This window comes from Chiloscyllium punctatum, chromosome 36, assembly GCF_047496795.1.
Source record: "Chiloscyllium punctatum isolate Juve2018m chromosome 36, sChiPun1.3, whole genome shotgun sequence".
In the NCBI taxonomy this organism is placed as follows: Eukaryota; Metazoa; Chordata; class Chondrichthyes; order Orectolobiformes; family Hemiscylliidae; genus Chiloscyllium; species Chiloscyllium punctatum.
In genome coordinates, this window is record NC_092774.1 from 26,118,613 (window position 1) to 26,144,001 (window position 25,389).

A 25,389-nucleotide genomic window follows, 5' to 3' on the forward strand; every position below is an offset into this window, starting at 1 on the left:
GGCCCTTCTGCTGTCCCGAGTGTGGGAAGGCCTTCAGCAATTCCTCCAACCTGCTGGCCCATCAGCGGATCCACACGGGGGAGAGACCATTCAACTGCCCCGAGTGCGGGAAGGCCTTCAGCAATTCCTCCAACCTGCTGGCCCATCAGCGGATCCACACGGGGGAGAGACCATTCAACTGCCCTGAGTGCGGGAAGGCCTTCAGCTGTTCCTCCAACCTGCTGAGGCACCAACGAGTTCATGTGCCATTGCAGGGGGATTGAAAGTGTGACAGTTGACTGCCATTATCGACTGGACTATCAACCCAGTTCGGAGGATTCCCAGGGTTTGAATCCCGTGGCGGCAGATGGCAGAATTGAAATTTGGTCAGAAACCTGGAGTTCAGAATCTAACAAAAACCCATCTTTTGGGGGGAGGGGTGTAATGGAAAATTATCCATTTACTGTGAAATTTAAAGAGAATGCTTTTCCTTAATTCAATGCTGTACTGAGCTTTGCAAACGCTGCTTTGATGAAGGTTTGCCGTTAGCTTATCTCTGTTTGAATTCTGTAAACATTCAACATGACCTTGCAATAGTCGAACTCAGCAAAAGCTGAAGAACTGTTATGTCTAGGACCAGGGGATGAGAGGATAACAACTTGAGTTTTCCCCCCAGCCTTTGCCCTTGAGAGTGTGATAAGGAACTCTATAAGGCAAGCATCTGCACAGTGTTTCAGTGCTCTTTGCATTGAGGCATCTGGCTTAGTGTAATGAGTCAATCCTGCAGGATTTAGAAATAAAGATCCTTTCTTTGCTCTGGCTAATAATTGAGTCAAGTCGATTTAATTTCCACGACAGGGGGAATCCCCTTCTGATTTATTCACTTCCTTTTAATGGAAGGAAACTGCCGTTTGGTAAAAGGATTCACTCAGTCATTCCAGCTGCATCCTTTACCCGGTCTGGCCAACATGTGACTGCAAACCCACAGCAGTCTGGTTGACTCTACACTGCACCCCCTGGCAAATGAGTGGGGAGACACTTACTTGGTGACAGGGTACGGGTCGAAATTGCTGAGTGAATTGCTCCGGGTTAATGCTGTATCAAGGATCCAATTACAAAGGGACACATCAGTGCTGACCAGTAGTAAAGAAAGTGAGGTGGGGTGGGGGTGTGAGGGTGAACTTGAGCTATTTAAGAAGCAGCTACTTTTTCTACGCCTTTTTGCTAGGGGGATCTGAGGCTGTAACAAAGTTGGGTCACGATAAAGGTTACCTGAATTTAGCACTGGGCTCAGGCTCCAATTGAAAGCTTTGAGTTTTTTGTTTTAAATCTGCTTATTTCTTTCAGCCTCCTGCACTAAGTTTTCAATATCATGTATTAGATGGAGCAGTGAATGAGCAGCCAGTATCATTAGAAATTATAAATCTTTCAGGAGTGCAGGTACTGCATTGTTTCATCAGCATTGTAAAGTTTACTGGCAGCACCGGGAGGTGTGGGCTGTGTTCACTAGAAAATATGTGAAGGTGCCAGTGTTGAGCTGGGGTGGTCAAAGGTAAAAATCCCAAAACAGTAGGTTGTAGTTTATTTGGAAGCACTAGCTTTTGGAGCACTACTCCTTCATCGGGTAGCTGTGGAGCAGGATCAAAAGACACTATGATCTTTTGCTATAAAATGTATCATGCAACTGAGGATATATTGAACAAACCTAGATTGCTGTTAGGTAAAAACAATAACTGCAGATGCTGGAAAGCAAATACTGGATTAGTGGAGCTGGAAGAGCACAGCAGTTCAGGCAGCATCCAACGAGCAGTGAAATCAACGTTTCGGGCAAAAGCCCTTCATCAAGAATAAAGGCAGTGAGCCTGAAGCATGGAGAGATAAGCTAGAGGAGGGTGGGGATGGGGAGAGAGTAGCATAGAGTACAATGGGTGAGTGGGGGAGGAGATGAAGGTGATAGGTCAAGGAGGAGAGGGTGGAGTGGATAGGTGGAAAAGGAGATAGGCAGGTCAGACAAGTCCGGACAGGTCAAGGAGACAGTGCTGAGCTGGAAGTTTGAAACTAGGATGAGGTGGGGGAAGGGGAAATGAGGAAGCTGTTGATGTCCACATTGATGCCCTGGGGTTGAAGTGTTCCGAGGCGGAAGATGAGGCGTTCTTCCTCCAGGCGTCTGGTGGTGAGGGAGCGGCGGTGAAGGAGGTCCAGGACCTCCATGTCCTTGGCAGAGTGGGAAGGGGAGTTGAAATGTTGGGCCAAATGTTGGTTTGGTTGATTGGTGCGGGTGTCTCGGAGATGTTCCCTAAAGCGCTTTGCTAGGAAGCGCCCAGTCTCCCCAGTGTAGAGGAGACCACATCAGGAGCAACGGATACAATAAATTATATTAGTGGATGTGCAGGTAAAACTTTGATGGATGTGGAAGGCTCCTTTAGGGCCTTGGATAGAGGTGAGGGAGGAGGTGTGGGCACAGGTTTTACAGTTCCTGCGGTGGCAGGGGAAAGTGTCAGAATGGGAGGGTGGGTCGGAGGGGGGTGTGGACCTGACCAGGTAGTCGCGGAGGGAACGGTCTTTGCGGAAGGTGGAAAGGGGTGGGGAGGGAAATATATCCCTGGTGGTGGGGTCTTTTTGGAGGTGGCGGGAATGTTGGCGGATGATTTGGTTTATGCGAAGGTTTGTAGGGTGGAAGGTGAGCACCAGGGGCGTTCTGTCCTTGTTACGGTTGGAGGGGTGGGGTCTGAGGGCGGAGGTGCGGGATGTGGACGAGATGCGTTGGAGGGCATCTTTAACCACGTGGGAAGGGAAATTGCGGTCTCTAAAGAAGGAGGCCATCTGGTGTGTTCTATGGTGGAACTGGTCCTCCTGGGACCAGATACGGCGGAGGTGGAGAAATTGGGAATACGGGATGGCATTTTTGCAAGAGGTAGGGTGGGAAGAGGTGTAATCCAGGTAGCTGTGGGAGTCGGTGGGTTTGTAAAAAATGTCAGTGTCAAGTCGGTCGTCACTAATGGAGATGGAGAGGTCCAGGAAGGGGAGCGAGGTGTCAGAGATGGTTCAGGTAAATTGAAGGTCAGGGTGGAATGTGTTGGTGAAGTTGATGAATTGCTCAACCTCCTCACAGGAGCACGAGGTGGCGCCAATGCAGTCATCAATGTAGCGGAGGAAGAGGTGGGGAGTGGTGCTGGCGTAATTACGGAAGATCAACTGTTCTACATAGCCAACAAAGAGACAGGCATAGCTGGGGCCCATACGTGTGCCCATGGCTACGCCTTTGGTCTGGAGGAAGTGGGAGGATTCAAAGGAGAAATTGTTAAGGGTGAGGACCAGTTCGGCCAAACGAATGAGTGTGTCAGTGGAAGGGTACTGTTGGGGACGTCTGGAGAGGAAAAAAATGGAGGGCTTGGAGGCCCTGGTCATGGCGGATGGAGGTGTAGAGGGATTGGATATCCATGTGAAGATGAGGCGTTGGGGGCCAGGGAAACGGAAGTCTTGGAGGAGGTGGGGGGCATGGGTGATGTCTCAAACGTATGTGGGGAGTTTCTGGACTAGGGGGGATAGGACAGTGTCGAGGTAGGTAGAAATGAGTTCAGTGGGGCAGGAGCATGCTGAGACAATGGGTCGGCCAGGGTGGTCAGGCTTGTGGATTTTGGGAAGGAGGTAGAACCGGGCAGTGCGGGGTTCCCGGACTATGAGGTTGGAAGCTGTGGGTGGGAGATCCCCTGAGGTGATGAGGTTCTGTATGGTCTGGGCGATGATGGTTTGGTGATGGGGCGGTGGGGTCATGGTTGAGGGGACAGTAGGAAGAGGTGTCCTCGAGTTGGCGTTTGGCTTCAGCAGTGTAGAGGTCAGTGCGCCAGACTACCACTGTGCCCCCTTTATCCGTTGGCTTAATGGTGAGGTTGGGATTAGAGCAGAGAGATTGGAGGGCTGCGCGTTGAGGGTGAGAGGTTGGAGTGGGGGAGGGGGGCCGACAGGTTGAGGCGGTTAATGTCCCAGCGGCAGTTGGAAATGAAGAGGTCAAGGGCAGGTAATAGGCCAGCGTGGGGTGTCCAGGTGGATGTAGTGTGTTGGAGGTGGGCAAAGGGGTCCTTGGAAGGTGGACGGGAGTCCTGATTGTGAAAGTAAGCTCGGAGGCGGAGGCGACGGAAGAAGTGTTCGATGTCACGGCGTGTATTAAATTCATTGATGCGTGGATGGAGGGGGAGGGGGAGGGGGATGGGGATGGGGATGAAGGTGAGTTCTTTGCTGAAGACTGATCGTTCATCCTCAGTGAGTAGGAGGTCTGGAGGGATGGTGAAAACTCGGCAGGGCCGGGAGCTGGGATCTGGCGTGGGTGTGGAGCTGGGAGTGGGGTCGGAGCCAGTACCTGGAGTGGGTGTGATGTGGGGGGATTGGGGGTGGAGGCATGAGCAGGGGTGTTAGGTCTTTCAATCTTTTAGAATGGGTTGCAGGTTTTGGTTCATTAATATGTAAATCCTTGAACATCTTTTAAGTCGCATTCCAGAGTTGCTTAAGGTTTTAATTTAAAAAGGTGACATCTCAGCTCAGACAATTCATTACAGGTTCAAGTCTGTCAGTATCCCAATCTTGGATCAGACTGATTCTATTTCCAAAGTAGGAATGTATAAAATATTAAATGGATTGACTGCCTGCAGATTCTGCACTTATTGATCAAAGTTGAATATATCTGCAAATATATTTTTGCCAATACAAATTCACCCCACTGTGTTTTGTGTGTGTGTGTGTTTGTGTGTGAAAGTGTGAATGTGGTGGAGTATAAGCCTGTGAGTGTGTTGGGGGGTGAATGTGTGTGTCTGAGAGAGAGCATGTGTATGAGAAACGTGTGAATAAAATTGAGGGCTTGTGTTTTGCTAAAACAAGGAAGGGCAGGACTTGTACAGTTGTAGCGCCCTGGGTCGTGTTATAGAACAGACCAACATCGCAGTTGGGGGGGGGGGGGGAGGTTTGAGGTATATAGTTCTTTGAAAGTTGCATCACTGGTCGACAGTCGTTAAGAAGATATTTAGCACCCTAGCCTTCATTGTTCACACTGTTGAGTATAGGAGTTGAGATTGTACAAGTTGTTGGTGAGGCCACTTTCAGAGTACTGAGTACAGTTCTGGTGGCCCTGTAATGGGAAGAATTCTATTAGAGAGGGTATAGTAAAGATTTACCAGGACATTGCCAGGATTGGAGCGTTTAAGTTATAAGGAGTGGTTGGGATTTTTTTACTGGAGTGCAGGAGGATGAGATTTATAAAGTCATGAGGAGTGGAGGTGAGGTGACGTGAAGAGCAAAGGGCTCTTCCTTCGCGTAGGGGAGCTCAAAATTAGGGGGCGTATTTCTTTAAGGTGAGAGGAGAGAGATTTAAAAGGAACGTGAGGGGAAAGTTTTGACGGAGGGTTGTTTGCATGTGGAATGAACTTGCTGAGGAACTGGTAGATGCAGGTACAGTTACAACGTTTAAACGACATTTGGATGGGTATATGAACAGAAAGGTTTAGAGGGATATGGGCCAAATGCAGACAAGTGGGACTAGTTTAGTTTGGGAATCCTGGTCGGTATGGACGGGTTAGACTGAAGGGTCTGTTTCTGTGTTGTATACCTCTATAAACCAGAAGTGATCTTATTAAAAGCAGTAGAATTTTGAAAGGGGCTTGACAGGATAGATGTAGATAAAATGCTCCTTTGTTGGGGGATGTCATAGAATCCCGATAATGTGGAAGCAGACCATTTGGCCCAACTGTCCCACCCTGGCCCTCTGAAGAGCGTCCTACCGATACCCAACCCCTATTTCCCATGGCTAATCCGTCCTAATTTGCACACTTCTGGGCACTATGTTTTTACCTATACTAAATTACCCAATGATTGCAGATGCTGGAAACCAGATTCTGAATTAGAGTGGTGCTGGAAAAGCATAGCAGTTCAGGCAGCATCCGAGCGCGGGCAAAAGCCCTTCATCACTCTGCCGCTATTCCTGAAACGTCGATTTTCCTGCTCCTCGTAATTTAGTATAGCCAATCCACCATAACCTACAGCCTAATCAATAAATTACCTTCTCAAGAATGTAATTTAACTGCAGAGCTTTTCTAAGAAAAATATCAGTCTGACTCAACATTGGGACACGGACAGAATTCAAACCTATTGTCTTTTAAAGGGATATTTCTGCTTATAAATTGGACAACGTCTTCGAAATGTAAGATTCATTTGGATATCTTTACATCTTAAGATATCCCTTTGAATGTGCTCACATCTCTTTTAAATGGACAACAATACATTTCAATCTCTATTTGCAGAAATAGCCCGTTAAAATGTCCATGTCCCTTTAAAATGCAGATTTCCCCCTTTTAGATATGTATCGTTATATGTCGGAATATCTATTTAAATTGAGCCGTGAGCTTTCCCAATGTAGACAGGGCTCCTCGAAACGTGGCAGTGTCCCCCCTGCAGCTGCAGAGCGAGACAGGAGAGTTTGTTTTTGTGAATGAGCAGTTGTAGCGCGAGGTGTCTGTTACTTGGTGACGGTGAGGCTCCCCGGCCCCGCCCATCCCCCCTGAGCTGACGTCACGCGGGGGTGAAGGCGGTTGGGAGGAGAAGTCGCTCGAGCGGGGAAGGGGCGGCCGTTAGGAAAATGGCGCCGTGCGGCCCCGGGGCAGACACCCGTCACTGGGCACCGCCGCCTTCCTGGTGCAGCTGCTGTGTCACGGGCCACACCGCCCGGCTGTACAGCAGGCAGGAGCCGGTGACCATTCTGGAGGCGGATGGGGTTAAGGGCCTGTTTGGGAACCCGTCGGCCGCCTGGGTGGTGGAGTTCTACTGGTCGTGGGGCGGCCCCTGTGTCAACTCTGGGGCCACCTGGAAGGTACTGGGCCCGGGAGGTGAAAGGTGAGGCAGGTTGGGGGGGGGGGGGACGGAGGGGAAGGAATGTGGGGCCTGTCCTGTCATAGTGACATTTTACACTCACTTTACATCTGATTTTACTGGGGCTTGTGCTGTTTACCCCCTCACTGTTTGTTTAATCCTTGTGCTGTTTACTGTTGCAGTAACTTGTGCAATTGTTCAGCCTAGTGTGTAAATACTATTGAAGGAGATTATGCAGCAGCATGTATATGTTCAGTCATTGAAGGGGCAGGACCTGTTGAGAATGGTTAAAGTACGTGGTGTACTAAACCTTGTTAACATGGTTTGTTATTTGTGAAAGTATACTCTATAATTTAGAGTTGCAGATGTATGGCACAGAAACAGACCTTTTCATCATCCCCATCCATGCTGACCAGATATCCTAAATTAATCTAGTCCCAATTACCAGCACTTGGTTCATATCCCTCTGAACCCTCCTATTCATTTACCCATCCAGTTGCCTTTTAAACGCTGTAATTGTACCAGCCTCCATCCCTTCCTCTGGCAGATCATTCCATACACGCACCACCCCATGCTCTACATGTAAAAGTTGCCCCTTAAGTACATTTTGTACCTTTCTGCTCTCACTCTAAAACCTATGCCCTCTAGTTCTGAACTTCATCCCTACACTAGGGAAAAGACATAAAAACATTGAGCAGGCAGACTAATGCCAAAGCAATAAAATGTTGAGCCACGTGGGGGAAAAACAATTGTGGCTCTACCCTTTTATTCTCCCATTGGCATTTGGACACTTAAAATCTGTCAGTAACAACAGCATTGCCACAGATCATATTGTGTACACTCCTTGATGTCAACAAGTAGTGTGCATGTTCACCGGTGTCACCAAAACATTGGGCATGTTCCTCACTGTTGGCAGAAAAGGGGTGAGAACTACTTTTGATGGACCAATTAGGAGCACTGGAGGACTGGAAGGAGATCCCCTATTGTCTTAATGTGGAAGGCGGATCATGAGCTTCTGAAGCTCCTGCTCCTCTCTCTTAAGATTGAGCTTCATCCCAGACTGCAACTTCCTTTCTCTCTGAGAACGGCGCTCTCTTTTTGTCGCCCCCCCTTTTCAGTTTATGTTTCATTCTGGGATTCAATTGTTGACTTGGAGCAACTGAAAGGAAAAGGAGTGAATCCAGGGAGGGTGAGAGCCTCGGGCAAAGTTGGTCCAGGTCTGTGTCACAATTGGCAAAAGAAACAGGCAGGAGACTGGAAGAACACAGCAAGCCAGACAGCATCAGGATGTGAAGAAGTCAATGTTTCAGGTGTAACCTTTGTTCGGGACTGGGGGTGGGTGTGGGGAATGCTGCAGAACAAGGTTGTGCTGGGGGCAGGGTGGTGAAGTGGGGATAGGTGGAGACAGGTAGAGGGTACAACCTGGTTGGTTACTGGAGGGGAAGGAATCTAGTTGGTGGCAGGAGTTGTGGAAGGGAGGGGAAAGGCTGCGAAGGGAATTGGGGGATGGGAAGGGAGGTTATTGGAAATTGGAGAACTCAATGTTGAGACCTTTGGACTATAGGCTGCCTGAGCGGAAGGTGAGGTGGTGTTCCTCCAATTTGCGGTTTGGTTTGTTGTGGCAATGGATGAGGCCAAAGATAGTCATGTCAGAAAGGGAGTGGGAAGTGAGTGGTGACTGGGAGGTCCAGTCGGCCTCTGCGGATCCAGCTACAATGTTCAGTCTCCCCAATGTAGAGAAGGCCACAATTGGCAAATACAGAACCCCAATGTGAAGTTATAGCCTTTGCTGTGGAAAAAAAAGCAGACAGGAGGTGTATTATTTAAATGGTGATATATTCGGATGTGGACAAAGTGAGGACGGGAGACCAGAGTCAAAAAGTGTGGTACTGGAAAAGCACAGCCGGTCAAGCAGCATCCTAGGAGCAGGAGAGTTGAGGTTTCGGGCACAAGTCCTTCATCAGGAATGATGCATGGATGTACAGAGGGGTGTCAGCGTCCTTCTGTGCCCGTTGTCAGACAGGTGCAGCAAGCAATCAGCAAGGCAAGTGGTGTATTAGCAAGAGGAATTGAGATCAGAAGCGGGGATGCCTTCCTGCAATTGGAGGGTCATTGAATATATTCAAGGCTGAGTTCATCTGACTTTTGAACAACAAAGAAATTGATGTTTATGGGGGAAGGCAAGAAAATGATTTTAAGACCAGTACAGAACAGTTACAGAGTCAGACAGCACAGAAACAAACCCTTGAGTCCAACTAGTCCATGGATTAGTGGTGCTGGAAGAGCACAGCAGTTCAGGCAGCATCCAACGAGCAGCGAAATCAACGTTTCGGGCAAAAGCCTTTCCAACTAGTCCATGCTGACTGTGTTCTCAAACTAAACCAGTCCCACCAGCCAGTGTTTGGCAGTTATCCCTCTGAATCTTCCCTATTCATGTACTTATCCAAATGTCTTTTAAACGTTGTAACTGTACCTGCGTCCACGACCTGTAGACATTCAGTCCACACGTGAGCCACTCTATATAAAAAAATTGTGCCCTTCAAGTCTTTTTAAAATCTTTCCCCTCTCACCTTCAAAATTTGCTCCCTAATTTTGAAACCCCCACCCTAGGGGAAGGACACCTGTCTTTCACCTGATCTCTCCCTCGAGGTTTTATAAACCTCGATAAGGTCACCGCTCGACCTCCTGTGCTCCAGTGAAAAAATTCTAGCCTCTCCACCTAGATGTAGATAGATCCATATCCAGTCATGATCTGTTCAATGCTGGTCCCAATTCTTACTGTGTCTAGGACAGCAAGATGCCACAAGACATAGGAGCAGAAATTAGGCCATTCAGCCCACCAGGTCTGCCCGTACGATTCAATTGTGGCTGATCCGTTTCTCAATCCCATTCTTTTGCTTTCAGCAAAGTGAAAATGAAGGGAGAGAGTGTGGGGCGGAGATTTTCAGCTTCTAGGGAATAAGAGAGGTAAGAGCATTCGCTATAAATTAGAAGTTATGGGATCGACTGATGAGCCGAGGAGTGGCAGATGGAGTTTAATTTAGAGAAATGTGAGATGTTGCATTTTGGTCAAGCAATTAGGCAGGACTGACACAGTTAAGGGGAATGTTACAGAATAAAGAGATCTTGGAGTGAAGGGTCATAGTTCCTTGAAAGTGGCGTTTCAGGTAGACAGAATAGCGAAGAAGGCGTTTGATTTGGTTTGGTTTGCTTTCCTTCGTTGGTCAGAGCATTAAATATAGGAGTTGGGAGGTCATGTTATGGCTGTATATTGGTTTGACCACTTATGGAATACTGCATTCAGTTCTGGTCTCCTTGATACAGGCAAAAGCTTGTGGACTTTTGAAGGGGGTCGGAAAAGATTGACAAAGCTGTTGCCAGAGTTGGAGGGTTTGATGTACAGGGAGAGGCCGAACAGACCAGGGATATTTTCCCTAAAGCATCGGAGTCTGAGGGGTAATCTTCTAGGCTTTTATAAAGGGCACGGATAGGGTGAATATTCAAGATATTTTCTCTCGGGTAGTCCAGACTAGAGGGCATATGTTTGAGGTGAGAGGGGAATGACTTAAAAGGGACCTGAGGGGCAAGTTTATCTCAGAGGGCGGTGCGTGTATGGAATGAGCTGCCAGAGGAAGTGGTGGAAGCTGGTACAATTACAACATTTATAAGGCATCTGAATGGGAAGGAATTAGAGGGATATGGGCCAAATAATGGCAAATGGGACTAGATTAATTTCGGATATCTGTCCGGTACGGAGGAGTTGGGCCACAGGTATGTTTCTGTGCTGTATGACTCTAATCATTTCGGTGAAAGCAGAAGCGTGGTTGTAAAGACTGGACTTTCAGAGCACCTTTTCAAGATGTTTTGCCCTTACTGGGAGCAGAAGAAGCTACAATGAAATCTTGCATTTGTGAGACAGCAACAGAGTGAGTGAGTATATCTGGGATTTTGGTGGAAAGTGGTAATTCATTGCACTAGTGGGGATGAAGTGCTTTAAGATTTACCAGCAGGAAGTAAAGTGTGCTGAGTAGGGAGTTAAATGAAGGATTAGGTGGGTTTTTATTTTAAACTGCTCATTCCTTTCAGCCTCCAACATTGTATTTCCAATATTGTGCATCAGATGGAGTGGTGAATCAGTAACTGGTATTGTTACAAGCCTTTTGGTTTACAGTACCGCAGGTATTGCATTGTTTCCTGAGTATCGTAAAGTTTATTGGCAACAGTGGGAGGTGTGGGCTGTATTTACTAGAAACAATTAAGCAGTTAGCACATTTTTGAGAGGGAAGGGTGGGACTTGTCTTTTGATTTGCAGAAGGTGGGAGGTTCTTGATGCTGTGCTCTGGAGCAAACACAACTGCGGGTAATCATTGAATCTCGACAGTGGGGGAGTAGGCCATTCGCCCTATCAAATCCACACTGATCCCTCTGAGAGTATGCCACCCAGAGCAACTCCCACCCACCCTCTACCCTATCCAGTCAAGCAAGTGGATGAGACTCAGCTTCAGGATTGGGGGGGGGTAGATTTACGACAGATGAGGAACTGCTTTTGCTGGAGAGTAGTGAATCTGTGGAATTCTCTGCCCAAGGAAGCAGTAGAGACAACTGTATCTTGAACATACTTAATGAAGTTGGATAGGTTTTTGCATGGTAGGGGAAGGAAGGCGATTGGGACAGTGCAAGGAGGAGGAGCTGGGATGATGGATAGATCAGCCATGATCTTAATGGCAGAGCAGGCTGGACGGGCCAAATGGCCTTTTCCTGCTTCTATTACTATGAAATTATAAGCCTGCATTTCCCATGGCTAACCCACCTAACCTGTGCATCCCTGAATGCTGTGGGCAATTTAGCATGGCCAATGCAAATCAAGACTGGCGAGCAATGTAGTGATTTGGAAAATGAATATCAGAGAATGATCGAAAGGAACAAGAAGAGTAAATATACCAGCAATCAAAACTGGATTCTAAAGATCACAAAAGTTGAAATTAAAAATGGTGTCTGAATCTGCGACGCATTGTAAGAAAATAATTGACTGCACAAATTGATGAAGAGAATAATTATGATCTGGGACTTGTTACAGGGACAAGGCTTCACGATGACAAGGATTGGATCCTGAATATCTAGGGGGTAGTCAAATGGGAAGCTAGGTAAAGGTAGAGGATTGGCTCTACTAATCAAAGCACTGATTGCAGGGTAGTCTGGTGTCAAGCTTGGATTTCAGGTCTTGATTTCTCTGTCCGCTGATCTTCCTGTTCCCATAGACTAAGATGTCGGTTTGTTCTCAGCTCTGCTGAAGCTTTAACCCCCCACCTTTTACACCTTTCGGAACAATAAAACGTTCAGTCAATCGAGACCCAACGCACAATCTCCCAGCCTGTCAACTGACCAGAGTGTAGTCCTAGCAGGGAATCAAACAAGAAAAATGAAACCAAATTAGAAATAAAATGTGCTCATGCCTAATGTTTGTTTTTTAGACAGTAAACTAAAAATAGGGGTCTCTCAGGATTCTGTTGTGCCCTACATGAGGAATTCTGTCTCCTTTACATCTAACTATTAGTACCAAGCTATGATTTACACCAATATTTACATCAACAGAAATAAAGCATCTGATATCAAATAGACATAGAAATATACAGCACAGAAATAGACTTTTTCTCTCTCTCATGCAAACACACATACACAGGATGGTTAAGAAGGCATTTAGCACACTTGCCTTCATTGTTCACACCATCATATAGAAGTTGGGACATCATGTTGAGGTTGTACAGGATGTTGGTGAGGCCACTTTTAGAGCACTATGCTATTAGAGAGGGTTTGGTAAAAATTTACCAGGACTTTGCCAGGACTGGAGGGTTTGAGTTTTGAGCAGAGGCTGGGACTTTTTCACTGGAGTACAGGAGCTTGACGGTGATGTTATAGAGATTTATAAAATCATGAGGAGTGGAAGTAAGGTTAATAGCAAACGGCTCTGCCTTAGCATAGAGGAGCCCAAAAACTGCGGGACTTTTTTTAAGGTGAGAGGAGAGAGATTTAAAAGGAACCTGAGGGGCAACACTTTGACAGTGGGTGGTTTGCATGTGGAATGAGCTTCCTGAGGAAGTGGTCAGTGCAGGTACAGTTACAAAATTTAAATGACATTTGGATGGGTGCATGAACAGAAAGTTTTCGAGGGATATGGACCAAATGCAGGCAAGTGGGACTAGTTTAGTTTGGGAATTCTTGTTGGTGTGGACGAGTTGGACTGAAGGGTCTGTTTCTGTGCTGTATGCCTCTATGAACCAGAAGTGCTCTTATTGAAACCAGCAGATTATGGGTGGATCACACTGCTGCCTCACGGCGCCAGAGACCCGGGTTCAATTTTCGCCTCAGGCTGTGTGGAGTTTGCACATTCTTCCCGTGTCTGTGTGGGTTTCCTCTGAGTGCTCTGGTTTCCTCCCACAATCCAAAAATGTGCAGGTTAGGTGAATTGGCCGTGCTAAATTGCCCACAGGGTTAGATGGGTGGGTTGTGCTTCGGCGGGTTGGTGTGGACTTGTTGGGCCAAAGGGCCTGTTTCCACACTATAAGTAATCTAATCTAATCTGTAAGAATTCTGAAAGGGGCTTGACAGGATAGATGCCGATAAAATGCTCCGTTGTGAGGAGAGTCATAGAATTCCACCAGTGTGGAAACAGGCCATTCGGCCCATCTATTCCACACTGGCCCTCCGAAGAGCATCCTGCCCAAACCCACCACCCCCACCCCATATTTCCTATGACTAATCCACCCTAACCTACACATCCCTAGTGACTATGGGTAATTTAGCACAGTCAATCCACCCTAACCTAAACAAAGTTAAAAATCATGGAACACCAGGTTTATTTGGAAGCACTAGCTTTTGGAGCTCTACTCCTTCATCAGATGGTTGTGGATAACGACATTATGATCACAGAATTTATAGCCAAAGGAATCCGATTCGTGTAAATGTGACACATTAAACAATTTAGATTAAATCTTTCATCTTTTAGAATGGGTTTCTGTTCTTTGGTATGTTAATCCCAGAACCTGTTTTAAGTAACTTTCTCAAGAATGTAATTTAAATGCAGGACTCATCTATCAAAAATGTCAGGCTGACTCGACATTGGGACCCAGACAGAAATCTCACACCTATTGGTGGATAGGCTGGGACTTTTTTCACTGGAGGTTGAGAGGTGAAGGTGTAGGGTGTCTCCTTAGCAAGTTTACAGATGACACAGATTGGTGGAGTATCAGGTAGTGAAGGGGACTGTCAGAAAATACAACAGAATATAGATTGGAGAGCTGGGAAGAGAAATGACAGTTGGAGATCAATCTAGACAAATATGAGGTGATGCATTTTGGAAGATGCAATTCAAGAGCGAACTATACAGTAAATGGAAAAGTCCTGGGGAAAATTGATGTCCAAAGAGATCTGGGTGTTCAGGTCTATTGTTCTCTGAAGGTGGCAATGCATGTCTGTAGAGTGGTCAAGGTGGCATATAGCATGCTTTCCATCATTGGACGGAGTATTGAGTACAAGAGTTCGCAGGTAATGTTAACGTTGTATAAGATTTTGGTTCGGCCTCATTTGGAATACTGCGTACAATTCCGGTCGCTTTGGAGAGGGTGCAGAGGAGGTTCATCAGGATGTTGCCTGGTATGGAGGGCACTACGTATGAGGAGAGGTTGAGTAGATTAGAATTATTTTCATTAGAAATATGGATGTTAAGAGGGGGACCTGATTGAGGCCCACAAAACCATGAGCGGTGTGGACAGGGGTGGATAGCAATAAATTTTTTCCCAGAGGGGAAGACTTGAGGGTCACTAGTTCAAAGTGAGAGGGGAAAGTTCTTTTACGCAGAGGGTGGTGGGTGCCTCTAATGCATTGCCAGCGGAGGCGGTAGGGGCGGGAACGATAGCGTCATTTAGGATGTATCTAAACAGATACATGAATGAGCAGGGAGCAAAGGGATGCAGATCCTTAGAAAATAGGTGACAGGTTTAGATAGAGGATCTGGATCAGCACAGCCTTGGAGGGTTGAAGGGCCTGTTCTTGTGCTGTAAGGTTATTTGTTCTCTTATATGAGGTGAATGATAGATGTCATTTCAAGATTAGGTGGTAAATTAAGGTGAGAGGAGAGATTTTAAAAAGACATGAGGAGCACTTTTGTTTTGAGTGGTTTGTATGCAGAATGAATGTCCAGAGGAAGTGGTGGATGCAGGTACAGTAATCATGTATAAAATCCATTTGGATAAGGACTTGAATAGGAAAGGTTCAGAGGGATATGGGCCAAACACTGAAACATTCGAGGAGGTGACCAAGCATGTGGATGAGGGTAGATCAGTGGATGTAGTGTACATGGATTTTAGTAAGGCATTTGATAAGGTTCCCCATGGTAGGCTTATGCGGAAAGTCAGGAGGCATGGGATAGAGGGAAATTTGGCCAATTGGATAGAAAACTGGCTAACCGGTCGAAGTCAGAGAGTGGTAGTAGATGGTAAATATTCAGCATGGAGTCCAGTTACAAGTGGAGTTCCGCAGGGATCAGTTCTGGGTCCTCTGCTGTTTGTAATTTTTATTAATGACTTAGATGAGGGAGTCGAAGGGTGGGTCAGTAAATTTGCAGATGATACAAAGATAGGTGGAGTTGTGGACAGTGTGGAGGGCTGTTGTCGGCTGCAGAGGGACTTAGATATGATGCAGAGCTGGGCTGAGGAGTGGCAGATGGAGTTCAACCCTGCCAAGTGTGAAGTTGTCCATTTTGGAAGAACAAATAAGAATGCGGAATACAGGGTTAATGGTAGGGTTCTTGGTCAGGTGGAGGAACAGAGGGATCTTGGGGTCTATGTACATAGATCTTTGAAGGTTGCCACTCAGGTGGATAGAGTTTGTAAGAAGGCCTATGGAGTATTATCGTTCATTAGCAGAGGGATTGAATTCAAGAGTCGTGAAGTGATGTTGCAGCTGTACAGGACTTTGGTTAGGCCACATTTGGAGTACTGTGTGCAGTTCTGGTCGCCTCACTTTAGGAAAGATGTGGAAGCTTTGGAGAGGGTGCAGAGAAGATTTACCAGGATGTTGCCTGGAATGGAGAGTAGGTCGTACGAGGATAGGTTGAGAGTTCTCAGCCTTTTCTCGTTGGAACGGCGAAGGATGAGGGGTGACTTGATAGAGGTTTATAAGATGATCAGAGGAATAGATAGAGTAGACAGTCAGAAACTTTTCCCCCGGGTACAACAGAGTGTTACAAGGGGACATAAATTTAAGGTGAAGGGTGGAAGGTATAGGGGAGATGTCAGGGGTGGGTTCTTCACCCAGAGAGTGGTGGGGGCATGGAATGCGCTGCCCGTGGGAGTGGTAGAGTCAGATTCATTGGCGACCTTTAAGCGGCATTTGGATAGGTACATGGATGGGTGCTTAATCTAGGATAGAAGTTCGGCACAACATCGTGGGCCGAAGGGCCTGTTCTGTGCTGTATTGTTCTATGTTCTATGTTCTATGTTCTATGGGACTAGTTTAGTTTGTGAATCTAGTCAGCGTGGACTACTTGGACTGAAGGGTCTGTTTCTGTGCTGTCTGACACTGCAATTGTTCTGTACTGGTCTTAAAACTACTTTCTCGCCTTCCCCATAAACATCCACTTCATTGTTGTTCTAAAATCAGATGTACTCAGCCTTGAATACATTCAATGACCCCCTAACTGCAGGAAGACATCCCCACTTCTGAACTCAATTCCTCTTGCTAGTATACCACTTGCCTTGCTGATTGCTTGCTGCACCTGTCTGACAACTGGCAGTGACTGGTTTCGAAGGACACTGAGGCCCCTTGGTACATCCACACATCATTCCTGATGAAGGACTTGTGTCCAAAATGTCGACTGTCTTGCTCCTCGGATGCTGTCTGCCCTGCTGTGCTTTTCCAGCGCCACAGTTTTAGACTCTGATCTCGAGCATCTGCAGTCCTCACTTTCTCCACTTCCCAATATATCACCATTTAAACAATGCGCCTCCTTTCGGCAGTTTTTTTTCCACAACAAAGGCTGTAACTTCATACTGTGGAACTGCATTTGCCATGTGTTTGCCAATTGAGACACAGACCTGGACCAACATTTCCTGACTGTCCCCTCCCTGGATTCGCTATCTTTCTTTTCAATTGCTGCAAGTCAACAATTGAACCCCAGAATGAAACATAAATGGAAAAGGGGTTGAGAACAGAGAGTGCCATACCCACAGATGGTGGATAGAGGAAGGAAGTTGCAGTCTGGGCTGAAGCTCAATCTTCATTTAGAGAGAGAGAGAGGAGCAGCAGCTTCAGAAGCTCATGGTCCACCTTCCGCATTCAGACAATAGGGAGGCTCTGATTGGCAGGAGGACCAGGGTCCTTGTGGTCCTGCCTGGCTTCTCATTGGTTCATTTGAAGAATGAAGGTCTTTTGCCCGAAACATCGATTTTGCTGCTCCTTAGATGCTGCATGAACTGCTGTGCTCTTCCAGCACTACTAATCCAGAATCATGCCATTTCTGCAGACAGTGAAGAACATGCGCAGCTTTTGCTGACATGCGCAGTACGCTCTATGGCAAAGCTGCTGTTCCTGACGGATTTGAAGTGTCCAAATGCTACAAATTTTCCCCTGTGGCTCGACATAACCGCGCATGTTCCTTGCTATTTTTGATGGTCACCTTATTTCCACCCTTCATGATTTTATATATCTCAATGAGGTCATCCCTCAACCTCCTGTGCTCCAGTGAAAAGAATCTCAGCCTCTCCTTATAACTCAAACTCTCCAGTCCTGGCAATTCGTTACTGAACCCTCTAACAGAATTCTTCCTATTACAGGGCCAACAGAACCGTTCTCAGTACTCTGAAAGTGGCCTCACCAACATCCTGTACAACTTCAACATGATGTCCCAACTCCTTTATGCAATGGTGTGAACAATTAAGGGAAGTGTGCTGAATGCCGCCTTAACTACCCTTCCAACCAGTGCTGCAACTTTCAATGAACTATGTACCTGAACTCCCCCCTAACCCTCTGTTCTACAACACAATCCAGGGCCCTACCATTAACTCTACAAGCTCTGCCCTTCCTTATTTTAGAAAAATGCAACCCTTCGCTTTTACCTATACCTCTCTCCTATACACACTGTCTCAGACGCACACGCATACACCCCCCAACACTCAACCTCTCACAGGCTTATACTCCGTCACACTCACTTTCCCCAAGCATGCACACCATAACAATGGGGTGAATTTGCGTTTGCAGGTATATTCACTTTTGCACAAAAAGTGCACAATATGCAGGCAGCCAATCCATGTAATATTTTATAAATTCCTACTTTGGAAATAAATCGGACTGGTTCTAAGATTGGAATACTGACAGACTCGAATCTCACCTTTCGTGCATTATCTGGGCTGAGATGTCATCAATTTTTAAAAACCTTAAGTCATCTTGAGAATATGACTTAAGAGTGTTCTGGGATGTACACATGAATGAACTAAAACCTGCAACCCATTCTAAAAGCTGAAAGACTTAACAGCAATCTATATTTGTTCAATATATCATACCAGTTGCATAATACTGTGATCTTTTGTGATAAAATCTGTCTTATGATCCTGCACCACAATTACCCAATGAAGGAGCAATGTTCCGATAGCTAGTGCTTCCAAATAAATCTATTTAACTATAACCTGGTGTTGTGATTTTTTAACTTTGTCCAACCTAGTCCCAACACCAGCACCTCCACCTTGTTTCTAGTGAACACAGCCCATACCTCCCTGTGCTGCCAGTAAACTGCCGATTAAACAAGGTAGTATCTGCACTCCTGAAAAATTCACAGTTCCTAATGAAACTAGCTACTTATTCACTGCTCCATCTGATACACAACATTGGAAACTTAGTGCAGGAGGCTGAAAGAAATGAGCAGATTTAAAACAAATACCTCTTGGAGCTCAAAGCTTTGTGAGAGTCTGAGCCCGGCAGTAAGTTCAGGCAACCTTTATTGTGACCCAACGTTTTGACAGCTTCAGATCCCTCCAGCATAAAGGGATAGAAATAGTAGCTGCTTTTTAAACAGATCTAGGTCAAAGCACACACATTCCTGCCCCCTTCCCCCTTCCACCCACCACCTCACTTTCTTTACTATTGGTCAGCACCGAGTGCTCCCTTTGTAATTGGATCCTTGGTACAGCCGTAATCAATAGGAAGTATTGCCTCACTCAGCAATTTCAACCCATACCCTGTCTCCAAGTAAGTTTCTCCCTGTGCTTTTGCCAGTGGGGGGGAGACAGTGTACAGTCAACCACACTGCTGTGGGTCTGGAGTCACGTGCAGGCCAGACCGGGTAAAGGATGCAGCTGGGATGACTGAGTGCATCCTTTCTCACAACGGCAGTTTCCTTCCCTAAAAAGGATATAAGTGAATTAGATAGGGGTTTTCCCCGAAGATGGTTTCATTGTTACATTCTGAACTCCAGATTTCTGATCGAATTCTAATTCAGCCATCTGCCACAGCAGGATCTGAACCCGGGAGTCCCCAGAACTGCCGTCCCTCCTTCAGTTCCCCTTTGATGGCATGTGAACTCACTGGTGCCTACATAGGTGGGAGGACTGGGTAAAGCCCTTCCGGCACTCGGGGCAGCTGAAGGGCCTGTCTCCTGTGTGGATGCTCTGGTGTCTCAACAGGGCAGAGATCTGGATAAGTCCCTTCCTGCACTCAGGGCAGGAGAATGGCCTCTCCCCGGTGTGACTACGCCGATGAGTCTCCAGGACAGATGGGGCACAGAAGCCTTTCCTGTAGTCCCCACACTTCCACAGTTTCTCCATGGCCGAAGCTTCAGCTGCACACAAACACATGTAGAGCCCCTCCCTGCTGTAAATTCTTCTTTCCAGGCCCGTATAACTGTTTCTGGCTCCACACTCCACAGTGAGCTGCAACAGTGAGGTCTCTCATCCACTCCCACTGATGCTGAAAACATCCTCAAACGGAACCAAAAAGCTTTGCTACTTCCTCTCTGAATGATAGTCAAAAATCCTTGCTGTCCTGATGGATTGAGTGACTGTCAGACATTGACATCAAAGTGAGGTCTGCAGACACTGGAGAGGCAGAATCAAAAAAGTGCAGTGCTGGAAAAGCACAGCAGGTCAGCCATCATCCAAGGATCAGGGGAGTTGACGTTCCAGACCTCATCTGTTGATTTTTGAAACTTCTGTCTTCAGATCTTCAAATACTCTGTAAAAAGAGACGATTAAAGTCGTGACTGTCAGTCCAGGGTCGAAAAGAAATGGTAAAGCAAAAACAGAAGAGATTTACTCCACGTCCTTCCTAGTCTCTATCTTTTTGTCCCTCCTCACCCGGGTAATTAAGACACATACCTGAATTTGCAGAGTCTGCTCCCTCCCAGGATTAACTCTAGTTGCTTCAAGTGAACAGATTTCCCTCTCGCTGTCCCTCCCAGGATGAAGAGTTGTCCAGAGGGAGCGAGTTTCACTCCAAAATTGACAGGGCCATTGTGACAACAACAATTGGAATAGGGGTGGGGGGGCAAGGCCAGCAGCAGGTCCTGCAGTGCCCTGCACAGTTTGCGAGAATCCCCACAGTGTAGAAGCAGGCCACCCGGCCCAAAGACTACACACCTACCCGCCAAAGGGTAATCCACCCACACCCATTCCCCTACCCCTATTGCTCCACATTTACCCCTGACTAATACACCTAACCTGCACATCCCTGGGCACTATGGGTAATTTAGCATGGTCAATCCACCCTAACCTGGACAATGTTAAAAATCACACAACATGAGGTTAAAGTCCAACAGTTTATTAGGAAACATAGCACTGCTTCTTCAGGTAGTTGTGGAGAATGAGATCATAAGGCACAGAATTTATGGAAAAACATTACAGAGTCCTGCCACTGAAATGATACATTGAACAAATTTGGGTTGTTAAGTCTTTCATATTTTAGAATAGGTTGCAGGTATCATTAATATGTAAATTCCAGAACTTCCTGTAAGGCACCTTCAAGATAGAGTCATAGAGATGTACGGCACAGAAACAAACCCTTCAGTCCAACTCATTCATGCCGACCTGATATCCCAACCCAATCTAGTCCCAGTTGCCAGCACGTGGCCCATATCCCTCCAGTTGCCTTTTAAATGTTGCAATTGTACCAGCCTTCACTACTTCCTCTGGCAGCTCATTCCATACACATACCACCCGCTGTGTGAAAAAGTTGCCCCTTCGGTCTCTTTTGTATCTTTCCTCACTCACCATAAACCTATGCCCTCTCGTTCTGGACTCCCCAACCCCAGGGAAAAGCCTTTGTCTATTTATCCTATCCATGCCTCTCATGATTTTGTAAACCTCTATAAGGTCACTCCTCAGCCTCTGATACTCCAGGGAACAGTCCTAGTCTATTCAGCCTCTCCCTATACTTCAAATCCTCCAACCCTGGCAACATCCTTGTAAATGTTTTCTGAACCCTTTAAAGTTTCACAACATCTTTCTGATAGGAAGGAGACCAGAATTGCATGCAATATTCCAACAGTGGCCTAACCAATGTCCTGTACAGCTACAACATGATCTCCCAATTCCTGTACTCCATACTCTGACCAATAAAGGAAAGCATACCAAACGCCGCCTTCACTGTCCTATTTACCTGCGACTCCACTTTCAAGGAGCTATGAACCTGCACTCCAAGGTCTCTTTGTTCAGCAACACTCCCTACGACCTTACCATGAAGTGTATAAGTCCTACCAAGATTTGCTTTCCCAAAATGCAGCACCTCACATGTATCTAAATTAAACTCCATTTGACACTTCTCAGCCCATTAGGGCGGCACGGTGGCACAGTGGTTAGCATTACTGCCTCACAGCGCCAGAGACCTGGGTTCAATTCCCGACTCAGGCGACTGACTGTGTGGAGTTTGCACATTCTCCCCGTGTCTGCGTGGGTTTCCTCCGGGTGCTCCGGTTTCCTCCCACAGTCCAAAGATGTGCAGGTCAGGTGAATTGGCCATGCTAAATTGTCCGTAGTGTTAGGTAAGGGGTAAATGTAGGGGTATGGGTGGATTGCGCTTCGGCGGGGCGGTGTGGACTTGTTGGGCCGAAGGGCCTGTTTCCACACTGTAAGTAATCTAAAAAAATCATCTGATTAAGATCACATGGTAATCTTTTGCTGTCCACTACACCTCTAATTTTGGTGTCATCCGCAAACTTACTAACTATAGCTCTATGCTCATATCCAAATCACTTATATAAATGACAAAAAGTAGTGGGCCTATTATCTATTATCAAAGTGGAATTTACAAAATATTACATGTATTGACTGCTTGCAGATTGTGCAGTTTTTGAGCAAAGTAGCATGTATCTGCAAACATCATGCTGCAAATAAAAAAATCACCCCCATGGACGTGTGTGTGTATGAGATAGAGATATACAGCACGGAAATAGACTTTTTCTCTATGTCTATTTGATAACAGATGCTTTATTTCTGTTGGTGTAAATGTTGTAAATCATAGCTGGGTACTAATAGTTAGGTGTAAGGGTGACATAATTCCTGGGAGAACCCTCTTTCTGGTTTACTTCCTCATGAACAAACATTAAGCACAAGCGCCTATTTATTTATGATTTTGTTTCATTTTTCTTGTTTGATTCCCTGCTGTGACTACACCCTGGGTCTGGAGGGTTGACAGGCTGGGAGATTTGGGTTGGATGTCGATTGAATGTTTTATTGTTCCAGAAGATATACAGGGGGGGAGGGGGGTGAAAGCTTTAGCAGAAATCCAGCAGAGCTGAGAATAGACTGACCTGTTGTCTGTGGGAACAGGGAATTCAACAGAGGACAGAAAAATCAGGAACTGAAACATGTGCTGACACTAGACTACCCTGTGATCAGTGCTTTGATTAGCAGTGCCAACCCTCTACCTTTACTTACCTTCCCATTTGACTACCCCTCGATATTTAGGATCCAATCTTTGTTATCCTGAAGCCATGTCTCTGCAAGGAGTAACAGATCATAATTATTCTCTTCAATGTGTGCAGTCAATTCATTCACTTTTGTTGCAATGCAGCTCATGTTCTGATGTGCCGTTTTCAGTTTGAATTTTTGTGATCTTTAAAACCAGTTTTGATTACTGGGACATTTACTCTCCTTGTCCCTTTCTATTGTTCTCTGATGTACATTTTCCACATCACTATATTGCTAACCTGCCTTGATATAATTGGCTCTGCTAAATTGCCCATTGTGTCCAGGGATATGCAGGTTAGGTGGGTTAGCCATGGGAAATGCAGAGTTATAATTTCATAGTAATAGAAGCAGGAGGCGGCTATTTGGCCCATCCAGCGTGCTCCACCATTCATTAAGATGATCTTTACATCGTCTCAGCTCCTCCTCCCTGCATTATCCCAACTACCCTTTATTCCCCTACCATGCAAAAACCCATCCAACTAGTCTTGAACATACTTAATGAAGCTGCCTCTAGAGCTTCCTTGGGCAGAGAATTCCATAGATTCACTAGTCTTCAGGAAAAGCAGTTCCTCCTCATCTGTCCTAAATCTACTCCCCCAATCTTGAGGCCTAGTCGTAGCCACCAGCAGAAATGACTTCATCCCCAACATGCAATGAATTCCCACTTTCCACCAAAATCCTGGATGTACTCACTCAGTTACTGTCTTACAAATGAAAAATTTCATTGCAACTTATTCTGCTTCCAGTGAGGGCAAAACACCTTGGAAAGCTGCTCTCAAAGTCCAGTGTTCACAGCCACACTTCTGCTTTCACTGAAGACAATAGAGTCATCCAGCGTGGAAACAAACAGTTGCATCCAGCTCGTCGTGCTGACCAGATATCCCAAAATAATAGCGTTCCTTTTGCCAGCATTTGGCCCATATCCCTCTATTCATATACCCATCCAAGTGCCTTTTAAATGTTGTTATTGTACCAGCCTCCGCCACTTCCTCTGGCAGCTCTTTCCAGACATGCATCACCCTCTGTGTGAAAAGGTTGCCCCTCGGGTCCCTTTCCCCACTCACCTTAAATCTGTGCCTCTCTCGTTCTGGACTCCCCTATCCTGTGGAAAAAGACTTTGGGTATTCAGCCTATCCATGCACCTTATAAACTTCGATAAGGTTATTAAAGTACAGATTTGAGATGGCCCTGGGAATCCCATATGAATTCAACCTGTAAGCCTCTCTTGGTTTGTCCCAGAGATCATACTCTTTGGAAGTCTGGAATAAAAAAACCTCTTACAGTTTAGTTTAATTTTAGTCACTTACCAACAGCATCACTGTTAAAACATAACACTGATACTGAGAAGCTAAACTAACTAGGTTCTAATAACCCAGGAGAGTAGGATATCGGCTCTTCAAGACCCCTGGCAGGCTACTCTTCTGTACTGTCTCAAACAGGCTTCGTTTATACAAAACGTTTATAAAAAGCACTGCATGTTCTTAATTAGACAGATAACAGTAAAAGACAATAATTCGTAAGGAAGAAAAGTGAATTGACAGATCTGTGCGTGCTTGACTGATCACTCCTACAGGCCTTGAGCTATTTGTCAAGTGGGAAAAACAAATCCAGCTGAGTTAGGTATCTGCTGGCAAGACAAGTTCCTATAAAGAAGTACCAGTCTAAATTAAGTGGGAGATGGCATAAGGCAACCTTGCATAGCTCACATATCTGATACAATTATTTTACAAAATAGCTTCTTAGTAAGGAGGGCAAACTTTTGACCATAAAATGGCTTCCTGACCAATTAGGTCAGAATCTCTTCAATGTTAGGTTTAGAATAATTTTAAGCTGGGAACAGATTCCTGCTTTGTATCTTAAGCACTGAATCATTTTGTACCAGAGGCTGAAATGTTACCATAAAGTTGCATTTAAACTGATTCATTGGTCTCAAATTAAACATGCTTTCTTTTCAGGGTTGTGATTCAAATAAGAGATAAGATCTGATTAGTTAGAATTGACAGTGGGGCAGTCTGTAAGGTCTGTAGAATGGTGTGCAAGAACAGCAAATAAGTTGAAGTTTCATCAATATTATCTTTTACAGTGTTTGCATTTCATAACCAGTAATGGCTACTCAAAATCATCAGTCTCAAACATACAGTTAAATTCAATCCATAGCAAGTAAGCACAAAGAGTTAATTTTCTACTGGCTTCAGCAGTCCCAGCACTAAAATGGTCTCTGTCTCTCTCTCTCTTTCTCTCTTAGCATCCTTTTGAACTCTCAAGTCAGGGACTTGTAACAGAAAAGATGTTTTTCCCTCTGTGTCTGCCTAGCTTGCAAGGGGTAATAAGAATCCGTTGTAATTGATAGGACCTGACCGTCATTTACAAGGCTTTTGATAGTACCGAGTTTCATATCAGGGTCAGAATCAATCACTGTTGTGAATTTCACAAAGGAACAGCCGTGAATGTTATCACTCGGTATCCTGTTTACACAGATTCACTGATGTTAAGGCAAGTGTTCTTCATCGCCTTCGAGCATCCTGTTATCACTTGGTGAGAACAGATATTTTTATCTGCCACATAACTTGTGTCCTATAATTCAACATTACATTTTAGTCTAAACATT

General features: G+C 45.8%; 1 protein-coding gene across 1 annotated transcript in view; it reads left to right on the top strand.

Moving 5' to 3' along the window:
• The first annotated feature begins 6,524 nt into the window (after positions 1 to 6,524).
• Positions 6,525 to 25,389, top strand: part of LOC140460923 (sulfhydryl oxidase 1-like) — a 45,594-nt gene continuing 26,729 nt past the window's right edge. The window contains exon 1 of the mRNA XM_072555652.1: positions 6,525 to 6,855. Coding sequence (XP_072411753.1) covers positions 6,602 to 6,855 — 254 coding nt within the window. The 5' untranslated portion in view covers positions 6,525 to 6,601. The remainder of the gene's footprint in view (positions 6,856 to 25,389) is intronic.